Source organism: Maylandia zebra, linkage group LG6 (assembly GCF_041146795.1).
Source record: "Maylandia zebra isolate NMK-2024a linkage group LG6, Mzebra_GT3a, whole genome shotgun sequence".
Taxonomy (NCBI): Eukaryota; Metazoa; Chordata; class Actinopteri; order Cichliformes; family Cichlidae; genus Maylandia; species Maylandia zebra.
Genome location: NC_135172.1, coordinates 27,234,868 through 27,257,214, shown reverse-complemented (window position 1 = coordinate 27,257,214; position 22,347 = coordinate 27,234,868). Strand labels below are relative to the sequence as shown.

Sequence of the window (22,347 nt, the reverse complement as noted above, 5' to 3'; positions counted from 1 at the left end):
GGGACGGGAACTCCAGGCCTCAAGGTGACCTGCACGTGTTAGATATCACCCTGGGTCAACATAACTGAATCAAATGATTAGTTCATTACCAGGCCTCTTCAGGACATGTTAAGGGGCAAATTTAGCCATTTAAATAAACTGTTTTGGATCAAGGTCACATTTACAACCTGCAGGACACTCGGCCCTTGAGACCTGGCGTTCCCCCACCCCTGCCCTAGACATTAGTGACACCATAGCAGGCTGATATCAGCATTAAAAAAAAGCTAATCGTAAGGTGTTTTGCCTTACGAGGAGTTACACTCATTGAGTGCATTTGTTCCTAGTGCCTTCCACTGAGGCTGAAAGCGCTTAAACATGTGGTTTTAATACAGAGCCTATTTGGAATTAAGTGAAGAGTAATTGGTGCAAATTATTAAGGGGATTTTATTTATTCAGGGACAAATTCAAACAACTATAGCATCTCTTTGAAGTTGACAGCAGGTTTTTGTTTTTAAAAGACTTCACAAAATAGCCTTACATCTTGCTCATCCATCAGGCAAAAAACCTTAATTTTTTTAAGATCCCAAGAGTTCTCCAGTAGCCCCCGTCCTTTCACCACTAAGCAGTGATGGTGTTCACAACCCCTGAAAAGCCCCCCCCCCTCCATCCTTGTCGACTAAGGTGCGCAACCTTCTGTAGTTTCCAATGTTAGGCAAACCCACGACAGCAGTAAAGCTCCCAAAATTGGGGCTACAGGAAAACAGTGTCCACAAACCTAACACACTGGTTTATATATCATTTATCGTCAGCTTACTGTCCATTTAAACAAATAAATCTCAACAAGTTACGATAACAGCCTCGCCCTTCAACATGTCACTGAGTGCAGATGTAGAGCAAGGTTTGTTAGTCTCTTCAAGCTTTGCCAGCCATAAACATGAAACAGTCTGCATAAACAGGTGGGAGTCTCTTGGGCAACCCAGCATCGCAGCTCATGGGAATTATTATTATTATAGAGTGGGATATTTGTGAATCTCAGAGCATCAAAGAGGTCGGGGAAGTGTGCTAATGTATGGTCACTGATGAAGAAGGAAAAAAAGAGACACCGATGCTGTATGTTCTTGCCGCTGTGCGCTCAAGGTTGGCTTTGGATGTGTCTGCGCAGCTCCTGGGCCTTATCCCGCAAATCAGGCCTGCTGTCGGACTGCAGCGTCGACAGGGAGCGCTGCAGCTGCTCCCGGCTCTTCACAGACACACAATCCCACTGTTCACTCTCTGTTCATATCAGAGAAAGCACAGAAATATCATCAGTCAATCGATCAAATCTTTATTTCAACATATGAGTAATAAATGTAATCACACATTAAAAAAATCAAAACATGAAATCACTCAAACACGAATATGTACACACGATCTACAATTCTTTAACTACAGCAATCCAAAAGTGTTCCTTTTTATAATATGTAATTATCAATTTTTAATGTATAATACAACCACATCAATTTTTAATACTCTGCTTGATCCATATAGTGCTTTAAGACTACACATGCTCCTCATTGCTGTCTATACTTTTTTTTTTTTTACACTTAGCTCTTCCCTCACCACACAATCTTTCTTTTGTTTAAATTTAGTGACTATTTGTTCATATCAAAGAACATTTGAACTTATTCTTTTCTGTTATGATTCCCTCTAAAAGCTGCTGTAAACTCTGACCTGAACAAAACACGTTCATATCATCTGCAAATAATACAAGTTTCAGGGTGTTTGAGGCTTTACAAATGTCATTTATGCATATGTGGAACAAGTCTGAACCTTAATTCAGAGCAAACCTCACTACTGTAAAACCTTATGATCAAATGGAGATGCTAGAAAAAGAATAACGCTACATCGCCCAAGAATAAAACTGAAAAACAAAATACATGCTTGTATATAAGCAGGAATCGATATTTACCTCCAGTTCTCTTGACGATCACATCCACGACTGACAGGGCCTCGGTCCTCACAGAGGAGTAACTCTTGTTTTCTGGATAGAAAAGCAGCACAGTTGGGCATGAAACGCATGCGTATAAACTATAAAACAAAGTACCAGGACGTAGTGAAGGGCTTACCTAAAGGATATGTGAGAGCAGCACAGGTCTCTGTGAGAATCTCTGACAATGAATTCAAGTCGTCATTACCCTTTTCTAGCAGCAGTAACCTGCAACGAAAAAACAGCTCAATGCCTTTTAATCATTTTTTTTTCTTCACAGCCAGTCGAACACCTTCTCTTTGTTTCGCTGCTTACCCCTGGAAGTATGCCTTCATAGACTGAAGAACAGCCAGCTGCACTTTCCAGGTGCTCAGCTTAAGCTTCTCGCACATCAGATTGCACACCTCTGCCTGGAAACGTGCTACACACACACACACACACACACACACACACACACACACACACACACACACACACACACACACACACACACAGAGTTGAGAACATTACTTGCAGATCTTTCAATCAGCTCAAACACATTTCTTGCCCATTCTGTGGTAAGAAATTTGTGGAAGTTCTGCCAGATAACTTAAAAATCCAAGATACATGTAGTGGCTTATAATACGTCTAAAAAGTAGACAAAGGGAAAGAATGGTGTCAATTAAGGGGACAACATTTTTGAGCTGGTCCTACATTCCCATTTCTTTAAATGCCATATACAATATGTCAAAACAAATTTGGGGTTCAGTTTTGTCTCTTGTGAGAATAAACTTACTCTGAGTCTCGGGCTTTCTTGGCCAACCTTTTCCAAGAGTCTCAAAAGCACAAATAATAGCTTCGGTCTGCAGCTCTTTCTCCTTCACATCTTTATCATCATCGTCGTCGTCGTCTTCCAGTGATCTTGGGGATCCAACACCACTCTCTGGACTGCTCTGTTGTAAAATTATTAAGACAGGTTGAGTTCATTAAAAGACTTTTGCAAAATATGGCATCAATATTTTAATATTCATATTCAAGAGGCAGTAGGGAGGTTTCAACCTTCTTGATTAGAGAGAAAAGGATCTCTGCCATGTCGGCGAAACGGTCCTCCTGGCTGCTGTGGAGCACGTCCCCAGCACAGCGCAGAGAAGCAATTTTGTACACGAGATTCTCCTTACGACATTCCTTCAGCACAACCTCCAACACCTCAGAGATGGTGGGCTGGCCGCTGCAAGGCTTCTGTAGCTCCGTGCTGAAATGGAAGAAGTGTGACAAGAAATGTTGTGATGTACTTGGAAGAAAACATACAAAGAAAAGGCTGTGAGAGACTTTTTACCTGCATTTGGACACTACAGATCCAATGGCTTTCAAAAGCTCCTCCTGGAACAAAAATAGTTTAAAATAGAAAAATAAAATGAACACTTTCTTGTTTTCTTCAGGTATATTACATATCATTACCTTGCCAGCCCACGTGCGCCCAGATAGACCCTGCATTAAAGCTGTCAGCACCAATCCGAGGTGTGGCGCCACCAGTGAGCCTGTCTGTTCCTTGGCAACAGTTGCCATGGCAGCTGCACCCTGAGCCTTCATCTTCCAGGACTGGGACTGCAGCGCTTTCTGTGTGATGGCAATCAGCTCGGTCATGTACAGTCTGATGCCTCCAAAGCTTCCTGATTAGAAAAAAGTTTAAAGAAGTGGAAACAGAATTAAATCTTTATGTCATCACAAAAAGACACCATCACAAATATACAGCACATCTGAAGCTGAAAGGATTAGTTGGTAAAACAGAAACCTTGTAAAACAGGAAGATTTGCTTTGTTTCCTTTATATGTTCAGTGTATTGCAGCAGATTAATCAGTAATGCATAATTTTCATTAATGCTGTCTAGATTTTCCTCACCTGGAACGTTCTCCTGCCACACCTCAGACCACAGCGTGGCATCATGGCTCTCTCCTTTGTCCTCATCAGGACCCGGTGCCTGATGCATGCCCAGGAAAGCCAGTGGCAGGGCCACTCCCGCATGCCCTTTCAGCACATCTGGACTGTAGTGGCTGATTGCATGTACTGTCAGTGCACAGGATGACTTGTACACATTCTCTGGGAGCAAGAAAACACAAAGAGCAGAGTCTGAAAGCTAGCACTGAATTTAGTAAACCAACTTCTTGTGTTTTCAAATATAGAGCAGCTGGGAGAAATATAGACATATTTTACTTTCTCACCTTCTTTCTCCAAGTACCAGGTGTTGAGTTTCAGCAGTAGTTTTTCTACACTGCTGTCTTTTGCTGACTGATGGGAGAAAACAGATGTCCTTATGACTTTAACAAATCATTATTTCTAAATCATCAACAAGATTACTTATCACAATTGCTGCTCACCCTGACCAGGTGTCCCAAAGCAAAGGCATAAGCTTTCTGTACTACAGTGCTTCTGTCATGGATGCCATTCAGCAGGGAGCTCATAAGTTTACCTGAGGAAACAAAAACAGTTATCACAGTTAACACCACACTTCCATCATCCAATACACAAACTAGATGAACAGATTCAAACTTGTCCTGTACCTGAGTGTGGGGTCAGATCCTGTGGACACTGCACTGTGAGGGAAACAATTACACTAGCACAGCCACCCTGTGAGGAGAGACAAAGAGTAGCAGGTAAACTTGGAACACCTTGGTAGAAAAAAAAGAAAAGAAAGGAAAGAGCCACTGTGTGGAAAAAAGGCAAATGTACGAAAGATCGGTATGATGATGCAAAGAAAGCTAAATAACTGTGTTTTTTACCTTGGTGCCCAAACCTACTCCACTCTTAAGCAGCTCACAGAGTCTGGGAACCAGTTCTCCCAGAACAGCAACATCCAGGTGCTGCAGACACTGAATACAAAGACAGCAAAATATATGTCACATGCTTTTGTAACACTTTAAATAAGGCACCTCTTTGTGACACATCTACTTAATTAATTAGTAAGGTTGTTTTGTTTTTTACCATGTTAACAGTCTCCATCATTGGAGAGGATTTGGCAGCACTTAGTCTGGCAGCATCCATGGCACTCTAGAAGTAGAGTAATAATAACTCATGACAACTTTTAATAAACTTATAGGCTTCGATTTTTTTATGGAGGCGAGTGCTGAGGTTACCTTTTCCTGCTCTGTGGCTCGGAGACTCAGGTAGTTGAGGACCTGAGGCTCCAGAGTGCTGAGGGACTCCAACAGAGCTGGGATTAACCGGGAAGCATGGGGCCTTAGTCTGGCACCGGCAGTCTTACTGATCTTCACCAGGGTCTGGATACTGATTTGGAAAAAAAGAGATTGTTGAGAGAACAGAACACACAATTATACAGCAAAAAATTACGACCTGGTAACGTGATGACCGAATGATGAATTAAAGTTAGCATCGTGCCATGTTGGAAAAGCGGAAAGGTACTACTACTAAAACATTTTACTAGAATTAAAACTAGAATTAAAGCACAAGTTTACATTAAAAGACTGCCACAGAGGAAAAACCAAACCAAGATATTACCTGAGTGAGCGAACCTCTGCGACATTGCTAACAATGCCTTTTTCCAGTAGGGTGGGTAAAATCACCGCCACAGTTCTCTGGGCTCCAGAGCCTGTAGACTCACACATACGGGTGCACACCTGGAGAGAGAAAAGGTACTCAGACAAGCACACATGTACACACAAACACATACACAGGCCAGAGTTGTGGCAAACAGCTTTACCTTACTGAGTGTTTTCAGTGTTAGGTCTGCAGCCTTCCTCACAGACTCCTAAACAGAAAATTTTTTTACTTTGTAATAATGTACATTTTATTTTTTTTGTTATGCATCAGTGAACGAATTCAAACCTTTGTGCCACATCAATGAAAGAAACACTGATCTCTGATCACTTCCTTCCTACCTTGATGTCATCAAGGACTCTAAACAGGGTCTCCCATATTTCTGCCAGGTGATCAATAAGGTCATCAGCCTGACGGCCTCGAATCAGGTCATTTAAGGCCAGGCAGCTGAAAGAAAAATTCACATAAACGTTTAGCCTTTAAATCTTATTCTAAACAAACTGCAAACATTATTAACAAAGCATCCATTCTAATGCAAGTTAACAAAGTCAAAAGCCAAGGCTGATGATCTTATTTTTTTTTAATATAAGTGTACATGCACCTGGACTCTCGCACTCGCCAGGCGTTGTTGGTCAAATTAGAAATCACATCCTGAAGGATCTCTTTGAGATACTTATCCACCTGTAATAAATCAGAACAAGCAAGCAAGCAGGCACATGTAACTAAACAACTATGTCTACAACCATTTTTTTTCTAAAGACAAATAATGTTCTGTAGTTTGTTTTTTTAATGGATGCAAATGTACAACAATCAGCTCTTACCAGGGTCTTATCAGTGACCAAAGCATCCCAGATGCTTGTCATGGCCTGGCGAATGCTAAGGTTGGGATCAAACTGGTAGCGGTACAGACGAGGAATTATCTGAGGCAGGAATGGAGCCAGCTGTTCCCCGGCTTTAGCTGCAATCATGTGGAAACCAAAAGCTGCTCCCTGAAAGGAGGATAGGCATGATCAGGTTGGAAGGGGCATGGATGTCACGGATGTAAAAACTGGTGAATACAAACATGATACCTTGCGAGAGTTCCACATGGCATGATGATTGGCTAGGTTCATAAATTTGTACACAAGATCTGGTTGGTTCAGGTCGCTGGCCAATGAACACAGCTCCTTGTATGTGGACAAACCGTGACTGCCAGAAACCATGAATACAGATTATGTACAGAAGTAGGCCAAGAAGGGTGAATGTGTGCAAACTGAGCACAAAGATTAAATACATTTTAAAAAGCATGAATATATTTATTACACTTTCACTGAAATAGGAGCTAAAAATGCCAGTAGAGGTGATATGCCTTACCCATCAGGTGTTTTCCCCAAACCTTCTCCTTGGAACACCTCTGTATCCCCTGAGACTGCATGTTTCACTCTGTTTACAAAAAAAAATAAATAATGATTTAACAATTAGCCCAATGCAAGACACGATTGTAAGCTTGTTACAATCTTTGTCCTTCAGTTTAACACTGGTTTCAATCACAATTTCAAGTTTCCCTGACAAACCACTGGAGACCAACAAACCTGCCTGGATCGAGCACAACTTTAGGTGAAAACTGAAGGACACCCACAACAATATATTGCTTTTGTTCTATTTTTAAAAGCGCAAAATTTGACAGAAGCTCGATGCATGTGTTCATCCTGCCCATGGTGCACATTAGCTAATCATTAGTCCTCCCACAGTGCTTAATGGACCATTTAAATTATTTATTTTTAGACTGGGTCTTTTTTAAACATTTTGTGAATCCACTGCTTTATGATCCAAGTCGAGTCAGTCAGCTCTGTGAAACAGATACATTCAGAGGTCTTAACCCTTTAAGACCTACCATAGAACAAAGCCCGCCAGAGCTTATATTATATTTTTACATGCTGTGGAGCCATTTTTGGGAGCATTTCAAGTTGCTATACATCATTACAACCATTACAGCCTAAATTTTAATAATATGTATGCATTAAGTGCATAGTAATTACATAAATTGCAAAAAAGTGCAATAAACTACAAAAAAATTGAAAATCGTTTTGTTTTTTTTTAACATATATTTCTAGTTAGAGAAATTTAAGACGCTTATCCCTCAAAACTGTAAATACAGAAAAGTTGCACAAAATAGTTTCCTACCACAGGAAATTTATTTTGAGTGTCTTCATAGTTTTATTTTTGAAAAACACCAATTTTTATACACTGCAGAAAAAACGAAAATAAATATTATAGTGCAAAAACAGCATATATATCAAAATAAAATATTTCCAGCAGTGCAATATGAGTCCTAAGCATCCCAGAAACAACACAGAAAGTCATAAAGTCAAACATAACTTTTAAAAACACCAGTATAGGCTCATGAGGCCCTGACGGTAATAAAAACTACATTTCCGCAAAAATTACGTCACTTCCGGTTTCGGGCAGGTCATGGCGGACATGCGATAGTTCGCGCTGACGTCTATTCCAACGTAGGAAGTGTTATGAACAGCTGATCGGATCGGCAAGGCGTGTTTCTGGAATATTATGTTTTTGTTGCTGCAAGCGCTTTGTATGCAGTTTTTGCAAAGCTTTATGTGGAAGGAAACTGTGACCGAGGACAAGCTGATGGCATAAGATGTAAGTACAACTCCTCCAGTTTCATATGCAAAAAAAATTATTGCGCTAGCTCACATGGTTGCAGAGCTACCGGGATTTTAAAATAGTTGCACAAAACGGAGCGTGCCCGCTCCGATCGGTTTTAAAAGGTTAACCCAGGAAACTGAGCAGCATCTTTGTGAGTCCATAATATTCCATTCCCATTTCTTCTAATTTTTTATTCTGTACACAAACTTATCAACACTTGCAGTAAAAAAAATAAAATTAACTGTATCTTTAGACCATTTTAGCTTTCAGCTGGGTATGTGGAGGACCTCATTCAACATGCACTACGGTCTAACAGTTTGTTTCAAAACAATAAACCTGTTTCTAGATTTTTCCCTCATTCATGCACAAGCTTGAAGCTGTTGAATCTGTACTCAACCCAACCATCCACTCACCTTTTACCAGTCATGAGCGTTTCAACAAGAGTGGACACCAGTTCCTGCTGGTCACCCTCTCCCCCCATCTCATAGACCAGACCAAGGCCTTTAGATGCCACATCCTGACTCAACTCTGAATGAAAGAGGAAGAGTGAAGCGTGAGGAAGTGCACAGGCACAAAGCTAGCAAGTAATGAGCTGATCAAACAGTTCACTTAGACTTGACTCTGATCTTACCGTCAGGGTCTGAGAGAACAGAGATAAAGGCCCCCTGAATCTCTTTCAAATGTGACTGTAAGAGTTAAAGAAGAGAAACAAAATTACGGGTATTTGACATACGTGCATAAAGAAATTAAATTTGCACACTAAAGACTTTGGCACATGAATATTTTTCCCAGAAAGGTACAATTTCACATTTCAAACATCTGATATGTTTTCTACGGTCTCACAAGATCTGCAAATCATTGCATTCTGTTTTTAATTTACATTTCACCCCGAGTCTCAATTTTGGGGTTAAAAATACACACCGTAATCTCCTTGTGCTGGCTGAGCTTCTTGACAAGGGAAAGCAGCCAGATGCAGGCTGCCTGCCGGACGTGGGGGTTCTGGCTGGTTATATACTTGGTCAGGATGGCGTTAAGGACCCAGGGAACCACATCATTGTTTTTTACATCTGTCAGCAGAAAGGAAAAAGTGGAAATTAAAACTTTTGTGGATAAAACATTCAGCTTTTAGATAAAAATGGACTGCTGCAGGTGAATTTATGCTCAGAAAATTCAAAATAATGTCAGACAGAAAAGATAACCATGGATTTCATTAGGACGACTGCTGGTATAAAGCTGAATATGGTCATGCAGAGTGGACAGTAAGTGTGCCACTATACTGGAGAACCAAATCAGAGTAGTGTGAACTTCAGAAATGGCAAAATTCATTAACAGATAAAAAAAAAATGTTAAAAGCACAATACAAGCTGGGACTACATTTTAGAAATGTACTCTGTGGTGGAGTGTAATGGTCCTCGGTGCAGGTCCATGGATCTCTGGCAGCTCCAGAACTGGTCCCTACTGCACCACTTGTTATGGCCTCTCCTACTGTGAATTGTAGCTCCACCTGCTTGGCCTTGGAAAGATTGAGAATGTAAAAAAAAAAAAACTTGAGTACTGCTGCCAGCAACGAGTTGTTAAGCCGAGTGACAGCTCAAGTAGAAATGTTTAGAGACAATACCAGCATATCTGTGCAAAAATAACCACCTCAATACAGCCCGATTCATTACCCTGACCTCAAAAAGTAAAATGTTAAAAAACAAACAAACCTTAAGCTACCAATTACACCTGTTCATTTGAACCTAGTCTTTTAAAAATGTACTATCCATCAGTATGTTTCATACCTCTACAGAGTCCATAAGTCCCTGCAGCAGCTTCTTCTGATGAGGGAAATCTTCATCTCCCACTGGCAGATAACCCAAGGTCATGATGGCTCGTTCCTTCATCTGGAACAAAGACACAAACATGATGATCAAGATAAAAAAGTAGGCAAGAAAATCTAAGGACCCGACATATCATTAATTTATACAGTGCAAATAAACCACTGATATAATGTGTGCCAGTAACGATCACTGGAAAGTGCCTCTCAGTAGCCATTTTTTCGATTACATTTCTAGAATACCTTTGTACTCTCCTTGCCAGAGGGAATGCGGGCCAGCAGGTTTTCTACAACAGAGAGTTTAGTCAAGCCCTCTCCCTCTGCAGGGATCAGCAGGTGGCCATTACGCCCAATTTCCCCCAGAGCTGTACAGGCTGCTATAGCCAGCATTGCACTGCTGTTGTCCAGGAAGGAACCTTGACGAACATGAACAAAAATGGATCAAACAGCATACAAAGAAGCGAATCATTATTTATGATATAAACTTTAAAACTGTCAACTAAAAACTAAGGAATTAAAAAAAAAATACTGTATAATCATTACAGTATAGGCAAAATAAAATTTAGCATCAGTTTTTGGTACTCTAACAGTTACCAAATCAGTAAATGAATGAAGCTGATGTGAAATAATTACATACCAATTGTCTTTGTTGCCATGGCAGCAAGTTCATCATCTTCCTGGGAAGAGATGTTCATTTGCTGCCCCATGTTTTCTGTCGAATCAATGGATGTGGCAGCTTTTTTCCTGCTCATGTTCCTTCCGACCATATAGCCAAGAGCCAAGATGGCACCATGCTGAGTTTCAGGGCTCTGTGATTTGACAAAGCAAGTAAACATTAATGCAAGGTAAATTTTCACAGCTATAAAATAAATGAAGCTACGAACGGCTGTGTAGCAACAAAGTGGCATTACGTGGTTGTCTTTGGTGATTTTGACGAGGTTCTGCACGGCCTTCTGCAACTCGTTGCCAGTCATAGTCGAAACCACAACAGCATACAGCTGGGCTGCCAGCTCCCTCATGTCCTCCTTGTTTGTGTTCATCAGACTCTGGGGGGAAAAAAAACATCTGCTATTACAGCGATGAGATCTGTAAAATGTGCACTAGGCTGATGGTTTTACAATATCACAACACAGCTGAGCAGCTGGATTATCTGGTATCTGTCTCATTTGTGAAATAGTAAATACCCATATTGGCACTAACATCCCACATATTTATGATACTCACTTTAATCCAGTCGATTTTATCAGCAAATCTGGGAGCCAGTTTCTCCGGGCACACAGACACAACCTCCAGTAAACAGTACATGACAGGGATTCCTGTTAAGAGATTATTACATTAAGTACAATTTCCTGACAAACATAAATACCTGGAAATGCACATGGATTCTTAAAGGAACACAACTTATTTACATGAAGCACAAACTGAATTTTGCAGTCTTTTATCAAAGAGACAGTCTTCTTGAACAGAAGATACTTGCAATTTTTAAGAGTCAAGAGATTTTTTGGTTACTTAAATATTCACTGCACATTTTCAGAGCAAAAAAAAAAAAAAGTTCCAAAACCTGCTTGATTGTTTAATAACTAAGTGCTTCCTCACCTCCTACAGCAGAGAGCAGCTGCTGCAGAAGATCCATGTAGACATGTACAGGATTTGCTTCAGAGCCCTTTGACCCTGAGGGCTGAGAGTCAGAAAACAGCAGCGTGTGGACATAGCGGCCAATGGCAGGGGCATCATCCTGCATGTCTGACAAGCGTGTGGACATGGGCATGGCCCCGGCACTGTGGGCTAAACACATCCTCAGGTAGAGCATGATCTGGGACAACAGGAAACGGAAATGAGACGGATTAGAAGACAAGCATCTAGCACAGGTATAAGAGGTATAAGACTATAAGATGGGCCAGTGTCACGATTAATAGATGCCGTGAGGTCATAACAAATTCATATTTACCTCGCCAAATGCAGAGGGGTTGAAAGGAATTGTGGAAGTTCCCACAATGTACTTAGCTGGAGTCTTGATTCGCTGAGCGGCCTAATAAAGACAAAAGTGCAGAGATTTAAGATTTAAAACGTCTTAGTAAAAACACCATCATGAGAAACTTGGAGAACATGCTCAGAGCCTCACTTTCTCCTGGATATAAGCCACCATATCAGGAAAGGAGGGCATAGGTTTTGGTCCCTCCTTCTCTGAGCTCTTGGTATGGAAAGCCCTCAGCACCCTCTGGGCCTCCCCAGACACCTCTTCTCTTCTACAACACAGAAAAATAAGACACTTCAAGCTTTTCTGCAGGTAAGTACACCTAGGACACATTTTAGTTTAAGCTCAAAGCTTCTTCTTTGTACTATCAATAATTTCATGACCCAGTAAAATGTTTACTGTGTGTTCTTGTCATTTATTTACCACCACACGAAAGATTACTGTGTTTTTCAAACTTACGGGTCTCCAGCAGCCAGCAGCAGTAGGTATCTTGATGGCACATGATCAGGAGCAAAGACCGTGCTGGCAAACTTCATGGCCACCTGGCGAACCTGCACCTCCGGCTGTTACAAAACAAAACAAAAAACAACAAAGAACTATACGAGTGTTTGATTTGCCTCATTTCTACTTATTAAACCCACCAAGATTAAAGTTTATTCTACCAGTTCTGCCTCTCACCTTTCCAATATATGCAGCCACCAGGGCCTCCATTAGGTTGAGCAGTGCTCCTTGGAGGTTAGCGTAAGCTCCAACCATCATAGACAAAGCCTCCTGAATAGCTAGACGGACATCAGCTTCTTCCTGAAGAGGAATTTTAGAAATTTCAATACCAGATGCACAAGAATAGAGTTTAAGGCAATAATTTTATATGGACTGTGAGTGCCAATATCTTGTAATGCATTAGTTGCTTGGTACTCAGTTTTCACTGCAACGTCTTTCCCCTACCTTACACATGGACTCAAAGAACTGCTGCACAAGTGCAATGTCCTTTGTGAAGAGCTGAGGCATACGACTAGAACAGAGGACCGAGATATTTTGTATTACATCATTTGAAATACAATGCAAAACTGGAAATGTTTAAATAAAGAAATAGTTCATTATTTCCTTATACCTTGACAGCTTTCCAACAGCAGAGTAAGCAACACACAGTAACTTAGGATCCTGCAAAGACAAGTGTTTCCCAGTAAGTATATTTCAAATTAAAGTGCGCGACCCTGTATGAACTTCACATTATTTATGTCTTGCATTTTACCTCCTTGTATTCATTGATGAGCTTGGTAAGACCATTAAGCAACATTAGCCCTAAAGGCTTATTAGTGTCAGGGCATCTAATGAAAAATCAGAGAGACAGAATCAGCTTTTAATTACTTGAAACACACTGATGAAGACAGATGTATCTGTAGGAAGACGAAGAAAAGACTTACACCATGCAGATATGATGGACAAACTGTAGGGTGAGAGACAGCAGTTTGTTGTTTGTGCTGGCCCCAAACAGACCGTCATAAACAACCTACAGAGGACAGAAAGCAAACTAGTGAGAAAATCTGGAAAGTTTACTGTTTTGCATGGCAGTACCTGAAAAATACCCATATATCAGAGTTATCTGGATACACTAAAACAAACTTCACACTGAATAAAAAAAGAAAACATGGCCAGAAGCATCACAGATCGTACCTGGATATTAGCTGGAAAGCACTCTGCAGCCAGACGTGAGCGTAGAAGATGCGGCAGGATCTTCAGCTTAACTCTTGTGCTTACTGGCTCATGTTTCAGCTCTTGCTTCATGCCGCCCCCCTACAGTATACATATAAAGGGATTTTACATTTCTACGGGTCAAGAAAATACTTATGTTCACAGGTTATGTTAAAAAAAAGAGAGTTTAAATGTTGAGTTTGAGTTGACAAACCTTTGTTTTAAGAGGGACATCCCCCAGATACACTTTGAACATCTTGTTGATAATTAGAGGATTGTTCCAGTCGATGATGCTGAAACATTACAAAACAAGTGCATTACTAATGATAGGAATGACAGTTTGACAGTTTATTCAGCTCCTCAGAAATACTTGAAAAAGTCTGACTTTTTAAAAATTATTTTTACAAAATCTAGGAAACTGTTAAGTTGTATAAACTACCGGACAAAAGGAGCACTTAAAAGTGGAGGACTTGGTGATGCAAATACAAACACAGACATAAATCAAGTTTCATGGCCTACCTTTGTTTGCTCTTCAGCTCCAGATCAGCTGCAGTGGCCACACTGTGTCTGGTGTCACTTGACGCCACCACCAGGTGGACCACCGTCTCCACTTCTGGGACTTGCTTTGCCTCAATGAACTTCACTATTCCCAGTTTACACTGTTGGAACCAAGTACACAACAAGGAACTATTTAGTCATAGTAAACATGCCACATGGTGCTTCACCGTCCACATTTATATTAAAAAATATACATTACAGAAGAAATTGCTCTGAAGAAATTATACCAAACAGTCAAATTAGGGGTGAAGGTGGAAAATTTATAGACATAACTGATTCTAACCTGAATGTTTAGAAGCTATTCAAAGATTTGCCTTACAAAAAAAACCCCTCCATATCAGTGTTTCCCGCAGATTTGAATATTTTTGTGCCGATAACCTGTATGCATCCACAAGCGGAGGCACAAGCACTGCATGTGTACAGCAATAATCATCTCCAGTTACTCTTTACGCCTGCAGATGGACTTCAAATGCACAGTGCTGAACTGCAGCTGGTCGTTTTTGTCATTCTCTGCATCATCTGTGATCTCAGTATAGTTATCCACCTACTGCATGTTTTGATGAACATGAAACTCAGTTACAATGAAACCCAGGGATTGTCTTTGTTAACTGCAGTGCACAATGGTATAGTTGGGCACTATTCCAATGAATGACAGTGAATGATATTCAGGATTGTCATTAAAGTCACCTGACTAGCAAAAGACTGGGATGGCCTAGATTAGTTGGTAAACAACTGAACTTTCAAAACATTGGCAAGGGGGACCAAATCTACCAAATCAACAGGACATTGAGCTATCCACACAGACAGACAAAAACAATACAGGTGCAAGATACACAAAATTCACGGTTCGGTTCGATACTTTGGTGTCACGGTTCAATATTTTTTCGATACAAAAAAAATGTTCATGCCTTTTTAATTTGTCATTTATTAAAATTATAAATATATATTTTAACTCAAAAGTACAGTTTTTAAACTTAATGTTGCTGAAACAACAAAATAAATCTATCTGATGGAGAAATCACTCATCTTTGGAAAAGAGAGTTTATTACAGAGAAATGGCTCTTTCCAAAATAAAAGCTATACTATACGCTTCTTCTGGGCTATATTCTCAGCAGCATATTAAACATATCAGGTCCCCATAAGGAGAATCATGTGCTAACGGCTGTCTAAATGACTCGGGTAAAGTTTGTAGCATGCATGCTTGTTGTTTTTGTCTGCTTCCACTTGTCTTTGCACTAGGATGATGTCGGTGTAAATGTGCAGTCATATTTGTTGTGTTCCCACTAGTGCTGTCAGCGTTAATCTCGTTAAAATGACATTAACGCCATAACGCGGCAAATCTCCGTTAACGAGTTACCGCGGATCGCCCCCCGTGCGTGGGGCTGGACGGCGTCAACACGTTAACGAGCTAACTGCGCTAACGCACTAGTTCCCACAAATTGAGCATTGCTTGGCACATCTGACATACTGTTTTACTTTTGTTTTCATGTGAAGCTTACCATCAGGGTCATGCTTCACATGAAAACCAAGATAGTTCCAAACGCCAGATCTGAATGAGGGTGGGGGAGGTTCAATTTCAGGTAGCGTTGAGGCAGTTGCCATGTTGCAAGCTTAGCTTCTGTCTTGCTAGCTTGCGTTGCGCTCAGTGGAACTGCACTCAACAGTGCAGCCTAGGCAGAGTAGTCGAACGCAGATCCACTGAAGAAAAGTTGATAAAATAAATAAAAAATGTTGTATTGTTCGATACATATGCGTACCGAACCAAAAGCACTGTATCGAACGGTTCAATATCTATACGAGTATCGTTGCACCCCTAAAAAACAAGTCACCAAACATACTCAGATGGGCATAAATATACTTGGCCGGCCTGCCCAAACACTGAGCATATTACCTTTCCAAACAGATAAACATATAAAGCCAGTTCTCATCCTCCCAGTTCAGTTTGTATACCTGCTCCAGCTGTTCAGCATTCCACTGGGCTTCTCCAATCACCCTCTTGGCAGCATATACACTCATCCCTGGAGGAGGCTGTGGGAGACCCTGACTACTCGCAGCCACTGTCCCATCTCCAGAAGTACCCTGGGAGGAGGAGGGAGCGGGGCGAGTTGGAGATTCATTCAGCACAAACCTAGGAGGAGAAGGACACTACACGTCAACAATTTGTGGTAAAAATACTTCTCGCAAGGAATTAATTTCACCAGAGGTAGGTCTGCAACCCTTATTCGCTTATGAATCGTCAACTCACCCATAAGGCATCAGTAAAACATCTAACATGAACTCCAACAGCAGGTGCATTGTCTTTGGCCGCTCAGTTAGGTTAAACAGAGAAGCACTCTTGGAGGTGTCAGTAGGATACTTTATGTGGTAAAGAGTAGGGATCAGCAGGTGCATCAGACTAAGAGAGAACATAGAGTATAGACAAATTAAATTAAAAATAATAAGCTGATATCTCAAGATTGCTTAACACACATGTCACACAACCATATCCAAAATGGGTGTTTGGATACATCCCCTTACCTGTCCTGCTGTGGCTGTGGTTTTCCTTCCATGGCAGTGATGAGGGTCGGGGCTAGCTCACACTGTTTTACCACCTCCAGACGAGGGTAGCCCATTTTAATGTAGATGATGGTGAAATTCTGCGTATAAATGTGACCATCAAAACTCTGCTCTCAATAATAGGCCAATTTTTAAAAACACAAGTCAATCTAGGATCACTAACTAGATTTTAAAAAAACCCCACATAAACGTCAATTCAATCATGTGTATTAAATTGTGTTTTTAAAACAAAACAAAACAAAGGGACAAAAACACTGATCTGATTAAATCCCATGTGGTAACTGTGTGATACCTTACCAACGATGTTCATTGGCCCATAAGGCAATCACGCCCACAAGGCAAACACGAGATCCTCCACTATATGGCAAACATCCTAATATGAGATTCTTACCGTAACGAAAGAGGCAGCTGCAGGGTCTTGGTACTGCACAAGCAAAGTTTCTACTGGAAGTTGAATCTTAGGCCGGCTTTTTATCCTCTTATTCAGGTGGACCAACAACTCCATTACCTAGCAGAGAATACGCAGTTTCCACATTTTATTATGTAGTTAAATAAGACAGATGCATAAACAAAGTAAAAGGGATCTAAGCTCCTTGAAGAACCTTTGCATCTAGAGAACTGAGTCTATATCTCTGCTATACCTTCAAATAATTTTTTTCTGGGCTGAACTTTGAAGTAATGATACTGCAGTTTATAAACACATCTCCCTTGTAATGCAGTCATTATAATCTCTTAAGTAACAGAGACAGGCTACACCCTTCTTACTTTCTTCCGCACCCCCTCTTGAACGCTGGAGAGCTTGAGGAGAACAGGGGGTAGGAACTTGGAGATAATGTCCTGCAGCTGTTCATCTGTCTCTGCATGGCCCAGGCGAAGGAACACACGTTCCAGTTGATCTGTCAAAAATACATATAACACCCTTGTTAACTCATTTTCCAGGCGGTATTTGTCACACGCTAATTATTGGCCCCATCATGGCTAATTTCGCAATATCTTTCTACTCAAGTATCTCACCCAGTAGTAAGGTATCTGCAACACAAAGACTACGACCTTCAGTTTAACATAGAGCAACATGCATGCTTAAAACGGTCTCACGGGCATGTTGCTGCAGTTCTGCTGATAAGTTCGTCCTGTCAGCTGCTGTGCTGGTGCGACCATCACCCAGCCCTGCCTTCCTTCTCCTGGCATGGCTCACCAAGCACCCAGCTAGCTACAACAACTGACAAGACTATTCACGCATTTGATCGTTTCTGTATTATTCAACTAGCTTTTCACTTAAGGTCACATCCTGCAGGTCAAATCCCCAATACCCCGAATATCCTAGCAGTTACTGCGCACTTTCAAAGTTTCATAAATGGATATATATTAATAGCCTACGTGATAGTTTCTTTTTGACCATGACTGGGCAAACGGCCTCCTGACGATAGCATTCTGGTTAGCTTAGTAGCTAGCTATCGCACCTACCCCTGGTTTTTAACTACAAGAAGCTTTAGCGTTACACCAAAAAACACCCCAACTGTCAGGGCGGATCAGGCATTTTCCTGGATACGTTTTTAGAAACCACGAGTGCGACATTTGACAAAATATATGAATCGCCAATAACCCAAAAAGAAACTTACTGAGTTCATCCTGGGCAGCCATGTTTGCAGAAAGTCAATCAGCGACCCCCACAGTTTAGAGAGTGTTACTGCATCCACCGACGCCACTCCTAAGCCACTGCTTCATCACCCCAGACACCAAAAATTATTAAATGACACACAAGGAATCACAAGGAAGTTTTGTACATTTAAATTGTGCAGCACAGATCCTACATGCTCTTATTCTACAGGCTCTCACGACAAATACAACTAGATAGATAGATAGATAGATAGATAGATAGATAGATAGATAGATAGATAGATAGATAGATAGATAGATAGATAGATAGATAGATAGATAGATAGATAGATAGATAGATATTATTAGTATTAATTTCCCAGATTTTATTGATTAGATTCATATGGGGACAGGTAGTACTTCAATCTTCTTCCCTTCTTCTGCTCCTCCCATCAGCTGCTCATTTGACTCAGTATTGCCCTATCACTGGCATTCTTTTCTGTCACACCAACTGTCTGCATGTCCCCTTCATTACATTCATGAATCTTCTCTGTGGTCTTCCTTTTTTCCTCCTACCTGGCACCTTGTTATTCGGCATCCTTTGTCAAATATATTGCTCCTCTGCACATGTCCTCTCTGACTTTGTCTCCAAACTGCTCAACTTGAGTTGTCCTTCTGATCTACTCACTTCCATTGAAATGCTTAACCTCTTTAGCTCCACCCATCTCTTTTTTTGTCAGCACCATCATCTCCAAACCATACATCATAGCATGTCTCACATTTCATCCATCAGCTCCTCCTTCCATCGTCCTAGCACACTCATTAGCAGCTCTGTCCTTAATCACGCTAACCAGCTTCTTTGCCAGTCAACCTGTACAAGTTCTCTATTCTTTAGTGTCCAGCCTTGCATACAACTCACTATAAGCTGTGTCCTTTGCTTTTGTTCCAGTACTGCTGCCCCTTTTTTCTTTGTCATCCTCTTCCTTCAAATGCGTTCTTGTACCTTTTCCTTCCACCACCAAAATCTCATTGTCTACTCTCCTCAGTCCAGGGGATACACGAAATAACTTTTTTTTGTACAATTATTCATAAATGACTAATTCCGTACTAATTCTGGAGCATTAAATCCCAACCTAACAAACCTCTCACAACCAGGCAACCCAAAACTTATTTTCATCAGATGCCTAAAAGAGCCTCGGCTAAGTTAAGCTACTATTAAAAAATCCTTTGGGATTTAACTTAAGCTTAATTGTTTTAGCCCTTGATATTACAAATTGCACAATTAACTCCAGATTTTTTTTAAATTTATTTATAGCTTTAAAAACAAAAATAACTTTCACCTCTGGGCCTCAAGGTGCAGCTATAGAAATGACAAAATATTAGACCAGCACTTTTTGACTTTTTAGCGCTGGGGATGCAGGTGCACTTACTACCTACGTCTCTGGCTGCGTTCCAGTTGACGGGCTCGCCTCCCGATCCGCAGATCTCACAGCGCCTGGATAGGTTACTGCACCACGGCCGTGCCTGTGGAGGCGGTGTGGGACACCGCCGTTCTGCACGGCACGAATCAGCAGCAGCTGTCATGTGAATCAGCTGTACGAACAAGGAAGGGGATAAACAACAACACGACCCGAGTCTTTCTAAATCAAGGTAAAACAAAACAAAACAAAACCCTGTACACTTTAATGCGGACATGATGTGAAATACCGGCGAAAATTGTGCAGAGGAAGCTAGCTTTGCGCCAGTTTGTGTGAAAGCAGGGTGCATTTCGTGACTCCTGTGCAGAATTAGCCGAGCTATCAACAGCTAAGCGTTAGCACTGCCACAAACACAAGTTGGCACGCTCTCATGCCACTGGACTTCTCGCGGTGTATGTTTTGGCTTTGTTTGTTGGTCTGTTGCTAAACTTGCATAACACATAACAGTAGAGAAGTGCTAGATGAAATGTTCTGCACTACATAAAGTGGCGAAGGGGGTAGCTACAGGCCTGTGTGCAGCCTTCTTGTGAGGGGCATTTAAATCTCATTGACTCGTGCAGTAAGAAGTTAGCTAACGCGATAGGTGGCTTAACTTAACACTTTGTAATGCTTTGCCCTCTCTAACTGTTAGCACCAAATACTGTTGAGCCGCAATGCCCCACGAGCACACATTAAATTAAAGCCGGTGGGTATCATTTAAATATAAGCGAGCTAGTCAGCCGAGCTAGCAAGCTGCGCTGTTTGTTCAGCCATTATTTGGCATCCTAACAAAACGTAGGCTAGTTGGCTAGTTAGCTTGTTGGCAGACAACAAAGATCAGCAAAGCCAGAAGCGTTCATGCAGTGTTATTAATACGTAAGTACAATTCTGCTGTGATTTAATGGAGATATGTATCCCTATATATATATATATATATATATATATATATATATATATATATACATTATGCCAGACAGAGGTTATGCAGGGTTTTAAAACGATTGTTTTAACACCCCGACAAAGAGTAAGGATGTAAACATTGTGCTTAAGCATTTTTTAACTCCCCTCCCAGAAAACTTGCTCCAGCCTGTGATTGCCTATTACATAATTAGGTTGCATACCACTAATTGGGTCGCATATAATGTAGATTGCAGTGAAGTAGCCTTATAAAGAAGTATAAGGCCAAACAAACACAACAGCTTCACCCGTTGATCCTTTGTCTGGATACACAGGAACCTCAGAGTTGGGAGTGGGATGGGTGGAAGGGACAAAAATCTGAAAAGGGTTGTTGGCATGAGCAAAAGGATCACTAGATCACATCCACAGTTGTCGAATCTCTATCTCCATCTAGTGGCGAACCTGTCGGTTACACGCAAGTCAGTTACCCTGCTAATGAGCACAAGATCTTCTAGTAATGCGATTTGTATTTTTTGCAATCGTCAGAAAAACTAAAGAATTTCTAACATTATAACTATAGTGAAGCTGTTTGAAATTATATATCATTGTGATGAGTGTGGAAAAAGTGAAATAGGAGGTGAACAATTGTTAAATGGCATTTTGCATTGTATTTTGCATTTGTAACAAGACTTGGTGCTGGGGGTGCAAAACCATCTGTCCTCTTGTTGCGCCACTCTTGAAATTCACTCTAAATAACTAACTAATACCCTGCATTTTCACTAACCATAGACAGTATAGGGGTAAAGTATTTTGACAGATACTTTTTATGTGAATTTTAAAATTCATACAAAATTCACATTAATGTTGGAACATCATCAATATCTTCTGTTTTTCTTTCTCCTCAGGTTTTACCTGGTAAGGTGGCAGGATGGCGGGAGCAGAGGTGCATACCGCTGCAAACCCCACCTGCAAGATTATGACCTTCAGGCCCACTATGGAAGAGTTCAAGGACTTCAACAAGTATCTGGTTTATATGGAGTCTCAGGGTGCACATCGGGCAGGCCTGGCTAAGGTAAGTAGTGAGTTGAATCAGACCTTGGACAGTTATTTTTTTTTAAACTTATCATATTGTTACCTTATCTTAGTGAGTGGGTTTACATTTTATACGTAGTTTGAACCGAAGTTGGATTTAGTCAATCAAAAGAAGAAAAGGAAGAATGATGTATAGTGTGACATGTAAATGCACAAGGAACTGACTTTTTCTTTTGAATAAATTTCCTACATCGTTGTTTTTGATTCCTCTGTTTATCCTTCAGGTAATTCCTCCTAAAGGCTGGAAGCCCCGTCGCACCTATGATGACATAGATGATTTGGTCATCGATGCTCCAATTCAGCAGATGGTGGCTGGCCAATCAGGGCTCTTCATTCAATACAACATCCAGAAAAAACCTCTGACGGTGCAGGAGTTCAGACGATTGGCCAACAGTGACATGTGAGTTTTAACTAACTGGTTTACATGCTTCGTTAACTCTAATAATCAGGAGGAATAGTTCTTAATTTCACACAAATGTTTCATTTTGATGTTGTCACAGCCAAAACCCAATTTCTTCAGAGTTTGAGTATTTACAAACCTTTGTAAAAGGCCTGTAAGGTTTTGTCTTATACTAATAAAGAGAAA

At 40.9% G+C, this 22,347-nt stretch overlaps 2 protein-coding genes across 9 annotated transcripts in view; one reads left to right on the top strand and one right to left on the bottom strand.

Moving 5' to 3' along the window:
• Positions 1-403: 403 nt before the first annotated feature.
• ecpas (Ecm29 proteasome adaptor and scaffold) lies at positions 404-19,770 on the bottom strand. 4 transcript variants are annotated; one of them, XM_023153026.3, is made up of 50 exons: positions 19,753-19,770; positions 18,339-18,435; positions 17,485-17,615; positions 17,111-17,227; positions 16,681-16,799; positions 16,409-16,558; positions 16,114-16,291; positions 14,125-14,264; positions 13,820-13,898; positions 13,588-13,707; positions 13,338-13,423; positions 13,166-13,241; positions 13,025-13,074; positions 12,859-12,925; positions 12,592-12,714; positions 12,373-12,476; positions 12,061-12,184; positions 11,887-11,967; positions 11,535-11,751; positions 11,163-11,254; positions 10,850-10,984; positions 10,576-10,747; positions 10,182-10,354; positions 9,904-10,005; positions 9,497-9,635; positions 9,044-9,189; positions 8,754-8,808; positions 8,536-8,650; positions 6,830-6,898; positions 6,547-6,664; positions 6,298-6,465; positions 6,078-6,157; positions 5,818-5,923; positions 5,640-5,687; positions 5,438-5,556; positions 5,056-5,206; positions 4,904-4,969; positions 4,702-4,791; positions 4,483-4,549; positions 4,300-4,391; positions 4,144-4,210; positions 3,824-4,021; positions 3,383-3,594; positions 3,261-3,304; positions 2,984-3,176; positions 2,721-2,877; positions 2,261-2,366; positions 2,085-2,173; positions 1,928-1,999; positions 404-1,251 (listed from the first exon to the last, which is right to left on the bottom strand). In XM_023153026.3, exons 2-50 carry the CDS (start codon positions 18,358-18,360, stop codon positions 1,112-1,114), a joined length of 5,565 nt encoding a protein of 1,854 aa, XP_023008794.1. In that variant the 5' UTR covers positions 18,361-18,435; positions 19,753-19,770; the 3' UTR covers positions 404-1,111. The 4 variants fall into 4 exon arrangements, with proteins under 4 accessions (XP_023008794.1, XP_076741095.1, XP_012778212.1 ...); XM_076884980.1 differs by having other exon boundaries at positions 9,512-9,635; XM_012922758.3 differs by lacking the exons at positions 18,339-18,435; positions 19,753-19,770 and adding an exon at positions 18,097-18,133.
• A 51-nt stretch (positions 19,771-19,821) lies between these two features.
• kdm4c (lysine (K)-specific demethylase 4C) overlaps positions 19,822-22,347 on the top strand; it is a 30,728-nt gene continuing 28,202 nt past the window's right edge. For 2 of the 5 annotated variants that reach the window (XM_014409063.4, XM_004564211.6), the window contains exons 1-3: positions 19,822-19,965; positions 21,575-21,741; positions 21,986-22,161. In XM_014409063.4, coding sequence (XP_014264549.2) covers positions 21,598-21,741; positions 21,986-22,161 — 320 coding nt within the window. In that variant the 5' untranslated portion in view covers positions 19,822-19,965; positions 21,575-21,597. Of the gene's footprint in view, positions 19,966-20,503; positions 20,649-21,574; positions 21,742-21,985; positions 22,162-22,347 lie in introns of those variants that run through there. The other 3 variants (XM_023153027.3, XM_004564209.6, XM_076884982.1) reach the window with 2 other exon arrangements.

Coding starts and splice junctions, on each gene's coding strand:
- ecpas (XM_023153026.3), bottom strand. CDS start 18,360: ATGGCTGCCCAGGATGAACTCA. Junction 16,559..16,680: donor CCACAGCCACAGCAGGACAG/GTAAGGGGATGT, acceptor GTTCTCTCTTAG/TCTGATGCACCTGCTGATCC. Junction 5,924..6,077: donor TGGCGAGTGCGAGAGTCCAG/GTGCATGTACAC, acceptor TTTTTCTTTCAG/CTGCCTGGCCTTAAATGACC.